At 44.7% G+C, this 7154-nt stretch overlaps 1 protein-coding gene across 1 annotated transcript in view; it reads left to right on the forward strand.

Annotated features, from left to right (window-relative positions):
* The window catches only part of ABHD2 (abhydrolase domain containing 2, acylglycerol lipase), a 73353-nt gene that overhangs the window by 50947 nt on the left and 15252 nt on the right, over positions 1-7154 (forward strand). The window contains exon 4 of the mRNA XM_007470515.1: positions 1553-1736. Coding sequence (XP_007470577.1) covers positions 1553-1736 — 184 coding nt within the window. The remainder of the gene's footprint in view (positions 1-1552; positions 1737-7154) is intronic.

A 7154-nucleotide genomic window follows, 5' to 3' on the forward strand; every position in this document is an offset into this window, starting at 1 on the left:
GAATGCCCGTTTCTAACACCCTCTCCAGGTGATTCTTTGTACCCCGTGGGCTGAGAACCTCTGCATGGGTTGTGCTGGCCTTCCACTGTTAAGAGGAAGACAGATCCAAGAGGGAGCTTGTCCCGGCTCAGAAGGTCGTGTCCCTCAGGGTTTGTGGGTTAGGAGAGGAGCCGTTCAACTCTATTAGGAATGTCCAACCCTCTGAGCTGGCTTTGATAAGCAGGAAGATGTGGAAGAAGTCTGTTTTCATTTTTTTTTTTTCAACGAACAAAATCTATACCGTCTTCATGCTGGTCTGTCTCGTACATGCCTCTTGGCAAAGTCCCTCACTTTCCCTGTTAGGTTTTACTTTAAGTTGTCTCCCTGCTGAGTCTGGGGCTGCGCCTTAGAAGGATGTGATGAACCCCTTCATTTGTATGGCCACTAACCTCCTCCTCTTCGCAAAGCTGCTGAGACATAACATGACTTCACCAACTTCCCCAGGGGACACCAGTTGACATCATCCCTCCCGGGCAGACTGGGCCCAAACACCCTCTCTGTTCAGAAGTCTCCTCTGTATGTTTCTGAATGGGTCTGTCTCCCACGGCACCTGTCCCTATGTCACCAAGAACATTTTATCCTAATCCCACAGAGCATCTTGGCCATCCCTCTGGACTGAAGTTTGTCTCTCCTTCCCTTCCCCACATTGACAAGGCAATCCTGTAAATAACATCCACTTGGTACTTTTCTTAACACCATGAATCATTGTACATGTGGGTGTAACATCCTATTTAGTAGCCTAAGAATCTAACCCCAAAGAGTATTGCTCTTGCTTTTGTTTACCTGTGTGTGCAAACACAGGTGCTCATGTACACCCTGAATATCTGTTTTAATTTCCATGAGTATCCAGATAGGTTTCTCACAGCCCATCTTTAAAGGAGCATCGTACAAGTGTTTGATACATGGTCCCTTCCCTCATGGGCACTACTAATGTCGTGTTTCCTCTAATACTGAGGGGCATCTGGGAACTTCGCTGCAGGCAGCCAAAGAGAAGTCTGCCTGTCTGGCTGAATGTGTGTCTCTCTCTACACACACACACACACACACACACACACACACACACTCCTATACAGTCATCCCTCAGTATCCTCAGGGGATTGGTTCCAGGATCCCCACGGATACCAAGGTCCACAGATGCTCAAGTCCCATATATAAAATGGCATAATATTTGCGTATAACCTATGCACATCCTCCTGTATACTTTAAAACATCTCTAGATTACTTATAATACCTAATACAATGTAAATGCTATGTAAATAGTTGCTGGTGCACGGCAGATTCAAGTTTTGCTTTTTGGAACTTTCTGGGATTTTTTTTCTGAATATTTTCAATCTGTATTTGGTTGAATCCACAGGTGCAGAACCAGCAGATACAGAGGGCTGGCTACATACGTATATATTTCTCTCTCTCTCTATTAGAGTCTTAACACCCACTTAGTAACCTTCCAGCTCACATTTTCTCCAATCTTTGTTGCACCCAAAATGACCAAGTCATCTTACCTCTCTGCCCATAGGCTGCACCTGGGAATTTGGAGCCATGGTAAACTACATCAAGAAGACATATCCCCTGACCCAGCTGGTGGTCGTGGGCTTTAGCCTGGGTGGTAACATCGTGTGTAAATACTTGGGGGAGACCCAGGCCAACCAAGAAAAGGTTCTGTGCTGCGTCAGCGTGTGCCAGGGCTACAGTGCACTGAGGTGAGTGATCCCGGCCACATGCTCCCACTTCTTTCTGCCGTTGGTCCTCCAGTTAGCACTCGTTTATTGAGATGCCCCAGTGCACCAGACATTGGTTCATGAAGAGCAGGGGAAATGCTGGGGCAGACTGAGCAGAAGTTTCTGGGTCTTGGATTTACCTTGTTTTGCTTCCACATCGTATACTGGATTTGTCCTATCAGACCCCTTAAGCCTGGGATATGCAGCTCTATTTTGGGATCAGATCTGTAATTGAATAAGCCAAAGCCCCCCTTAATAGCTGCTGTTCCCCTTTGGAGTCTCTGTGAGACGACTTAACTCTGTTCGTGCTCCAGGAGTTTTGTAGAACTGTGGGTTTATGAAAACAGAGGAGACTTGGTGAACCAGGGTCTGAGAACTGGGCCTTATGACCCCAGATTCCTCCTGTCTACCAAAGAATTGAGTCTCAGGTGGCATCTGGAAGGGGTCTTTAGAAACCATTTAATCCATGCCCTCACTGTCAAACAGTCATCTCTCTCAGGCATCCCAGAATCAGGCACAAGAGATGACCTACTGGGTAAAGGTTTACCTCTCCCCTTAGTCTCCCGACAACAGAACCCCGAAGGAGGAGTCCTAGGAGGGCATTATCGTCTGCTCTGACCTCCCACCAGATCAGTGTTGTCCTAGATCACTTCAGAGTCACCACACACACACATTCACCCACACACACTCACACACACACACACTCACACTCTCAATACACATCACACTCACACACACATCTTTCCAGACTCTTTAAATGCATTCATATTTTTTCCTGTACTCACTGCTCATGATAATGTCTTTTGTATTACCAATGAGTATGACCAGTTTATTAAAGAACTCTTGAAATCCAAAATCACACAAAAAAAGTAAAAACAAACAAACAAAAAACTCCCTGATTGATCCAGTCTAATGCCAAAGAGTCCTTATAGTTAATAAATGAATCCTTCCTTTTTGCCTCACCTATATCTCTCATGGTGTAGTTTAAACCTATCTTGTCATTTTCTAATGGATAAGGGGCTATGTTATTTCTAAAAATATCTGTTACTGGAATGTGAAGTCAACACATCCAAAGGGCAAATGCAGGCTCAGAATTCAGCCTCTGCCTGAGCCTTAAAGCTGGCCAAAACAGAGAATTTAAATGTACCCAAAAATAGACATGAAAGACATCCCTGCTGGAACCTTCCCTGAGTTCCAGCGCCAGGGCCTAGGTTCCAGTTGTCCTCACCTGCAATATGCAGATGACGGTAATAATAAATGGTACCTACCCCATGGCGCCATTGTGAGGGTCAGATGAGTTAATGGGCATGAACTACTTGCAGCAGTGCCAGGCATGTAGAAAGTTAAGTCAGTAACTGTTAATTACCATCATTATTCATTGTAAAAGGAGAAGTGGACTAGATCAGTGGATGACAAAGACCGATCTAGTGAACTAGCGACTGCCTCACTTCATTAAGAATCACTTGGAGGATCGTGTTAGAAATAAACTCATTTTCTTGGGCCCCAGCCCTGGAGATCATGATTCATGCATCTGCAGCACAGGGCTGGGAATCTGCGTTTGGACACATTTCACAGGTGACTCCTGAGATTTAGCCACGTTTAGCAGTCATTGGGCCTGGGGACCTCAGCAGTCTCTCCAGCTCTAATATTGCAGGACTAGGTTAGTCCCCTCGACCTCCTGATGGGAATCCTCCCCTTCACTCCTCTCTACACTCTGGTGAGCCAGGACATGTTCCTTTATTTTGGCTTGGCTAAAAATATTCAACTCCCAATTCATAGCCATTATGTAACCAGAGTTAACCGAAGTCCCATCCTGCCCAGTGACTGGAATATTAGAGCAATGAGCAAAGGGCCCGCCACAGGATCCGAGGGAGCAGGGCCTGGCAGGAGGCCCTTGTCATCTGGCAAGTGGTCCAGTTTTTGATAAGGCTTCTAGCATCTGTAAAAATCAGAATCGCTGAAGTCCCCTCCTAAACCAAGTGCTGTCAAATTACTGTGAACACTGACTTTGTGTTCAGAGAGCCCTGGATTTGACAAGCAGGAGGATGTAGGACAAGTTTTCATTTTTTTTCAACGCGCAGGCTCTTCAGCAACAGCCTGATTTCATTTTGCTGCAACAGCGCCATCTGCTGCTGGCCAAGTACACGACTCACGCGTTTGCCGATCCACGGTGTTCAAACTAAGGCAAAGGTTTAAGCTAGGAAACTGACCAACATCTGTGAGGTGCTGAACATTTTGCAGGCATGGTCTACACCACTTCTCTTTGAGACCTCAAAGATCTTAATACTCATAATCATTGTCACATCAACCTCCTGCAAAGAGGTGAGAAACTGGCAACTTTATACTCTAGAGCACAGAGAACTAATGCTAAGGCTAAGATCCTGTGGCCCTACACACAGGAACTGGCAACAGGTCAAGGAGACACCATCGCCCTATGCATACCCCCAACATTTTAATGAGTTCAGGTCCCCCCAACAGTTTAATGATATCTATTCGCTAAATGACAGTGGCTTACTTTAAACCAGCATAACCTTTTTTCTCCTGCCAAGGCTTGAGGGCAATGAGCCTTTTCAGCACTGGGATGATAGCAGCCATGCTTCCTATATACCAAGGTGGAGCGTGGAGGGCTTGTCTGCCTCTGCAGGGGCCACACAGGAGTTCATGCTTCCAGTAAATCCCTCCTTGTTGAGTCTACACAACCGCTTGTCAGTGATCCATCCCCTCCCTCTGGCTTCTCGTCCCTATAGCGCACCTCCCCACTAGCCAGAGCCAGTTCTAGGCTCAGAAGCCAGCGCCTGCTTGCTGTCGTTAGAGCAGACTAGCTGCTGCTAAACTAGCTCACCTTTGATGAGGTGCTGAACCAGTGAAGGAGGGAAACAGATGTCCCAAAACTACATGGTATCCAGCTGACTTAACATGTTGCCTCAGGATAAAGAGCAGCCAACTAACTAGCCCTGGAAATGTGTGTGGTCAGACTCAGCCTAACTCTCTGGTTTAATTAATCATTTGAAGCTGTTATGAAGACCTTCATTATAAATTCATCCAGTGAATAGCAACCAGACAGAAATGCAAGAGAGAGAAGTAGTGATGCCGAAAGATTACCTGTGATTAATTCATTCATTGATTCTTTGATTCATTCAGCAAGACACCTTTCTAGGTAATAGGACACAACTGTGAACAAGGCCAACAGATTCCCCACCCTCGTGGAGCTTAAAGAAAAGGGAAGGGAAGCCCTTGTGGTCTCATTTCAGGTAAAATCAAGTCTTCATTGCTGAGGAAGCCCTCAACAATCTTGCACTGAAGAATCCTCCAATAATAATATGATTAAATACAAGCATTCTGTTGCAGTTTGGGTGTAAGAGATAGTCTGTATCTGCTTAATGGCAATAGAATGATGTTTACACAGCAGCAAACCAAAAAATAAGTGTCACTAATGGTGACATGCTAGGCATATGGGTGCCAAGGAAGTCCTCAGTCAAGTAGGGAGTCAGTGGGGAGGGATTTTTGGAAGGAGGTGAGGTGGGGTCAGAGGCCCCTTTTACAGGGCAATGGAGGAACCATCAGATCTCCCTAAATGCAGTATGTTTCTGGCTAAGTGAGTGCATGAGCACCACTAACTCGTAGCCACTTTAACGGCCCAGCATTTTTAGCAGGGCCTTCCTGTCACAAGGAAGAGCCAGGCCCCACTTTTCCTGCCAAATTATGCATATATTCTCTCTTTTGCAAATGGGCAAACTCCAGACTACGGATAAGTTTATGACAAAAGCAAGCATTATCATCCATAAAGTCCCTCTATAGAGCTGTAACTTCATCAAACCTGTGTTCATAGTCGAGCTGTAAAATAATTTTAATAGTAATTTTTTTAACAGAGCCCAGCAAAGGAGGAAAATCTGCTGAGTTTAGACAAAACTCCATGGACAGAATTCCAACCTTAAGAAACAGCTTAACTTTGCCACCACTGGGTTATGAAGCTAACCAAATGTTTTGTCCTTGGGGATTTTTGTTTACTTTTCATTGTTAATTTTTATAATCAGAAAAATGAGGGTGTATGATATGCCCTTTGACCCATTAATCCCATTCCTGTAAAAGTGCATCCTAAGGGAAAATATTCTGATAAGGAAAAAAGGGGGTTGGTGGGTGGCCATCCCTACCCTTGTCTGGGCTCCCTGCCCCGTCCTGCCACAAAGCCCAGCCAGGCAGGTGTGAAGAGTTCTGGGCCCAGTCCCTAGTAGGGTATGGAGAGCTTTTCTTTTGCTTGCAGTCTCAAGCTGAACTAGCTGGAGGTAACGACCTCTCCACAGGTCAGCCCTGCCCCTGAAGGGCAACCAGCTGCCAGCCTGGAACCTTCTGCTGGGTGTCTTGGGCACAGAGGTGCCACCATCTTCCTCCCAGAGGCCACACTGTTCAAGGCTCGTCCTGGTTTTGCCCCGCTGCAGTATGACTCTCATGTAGGGCCAAGTTAGAAATAACCCATGTGTCCAGCATGAGGGATAGTTGTAAGCTATGATATACCCATTCAGTAGAAAACAAGGCTGCTTGTATTTTTTTTAATTAAGAAAATATATAAAATGGCAGACTGTGTATATTAAACGTAGGGGGGAAGGTAACTATGTAAAAATATGATTGTAGGGAGAGAGAAATGGAGAGTTGTCATTTAACTGGGTATAGCGTTTCAGATTTGCAAGATGAAAAAGTTCTGGAGATCTGTTATATAACAGTGTGAATATACTTAAGATTTCTGAACTATGCACTTAAAAAGGGTTAGGATGGTAAAATTTATAATATGTGTTTTTTACCACAATTTAAAAAAAAATTTTAATGATTGCATATTGGCAAAGCCTGGAGGGGAACCCCCTCCCTTCTCAAATAAAAATATTGGTTATATTGGTGTGGTACCATTCTGGAAAAATACTTAATGTACTTTAAGGTTTCATTGGCATATTACTTTCAAGGTATTTTTTAATATTGCCTAGGACCGTATTTAAGAAATTCCTCACCAATCTTAACTTGTGGTGCCCCTTTTTGGAATGTGAGAGTCATGCTTGCCCATCCCAGATGTATAGAACCTGTCTCTCATTCTCATCCTCCATATTTTCTCAAAGACCACAGGAAAGCTGTGTGGTGTTCTCACAGTCTCGCAGCACTCTGAGATGAAATTTATATGCGCTAGGAGATTTGAATTTCTTTGGGTGTTAGATGCATTCTTCTCCCAGTTCATTCTCTTCCAACTTTAATTCCTTTTAATAGATGCCTTGTCCACTCATTTTGCAAAGTATGAGTTGGAAAAGTTGAGCTTTCTCTGAGCAGTACCCCAGGAGCATAAAGCATAAAGTTGTCTCAGCTCTTCCTTGCCTAATTGATTGTTCTGAACATAATTACAGACCCCTGTTTTGTCGGGAC

Source organism: Lipotes vexillifer, unplaced genomic scaffold, assembly GCF_000442215.2.
Source record: "Lipotes vexillifer unplaced genomic scaffold, Lipotes_vexillifer_v1.1 scaffold412, whole genome shotgun sequence".
NCBI lineage: Eukaryota > Metazoa > Chordata > Mammalia > Artiodactyla > Lipotidae > Lipotes > Lipotes vexillifer.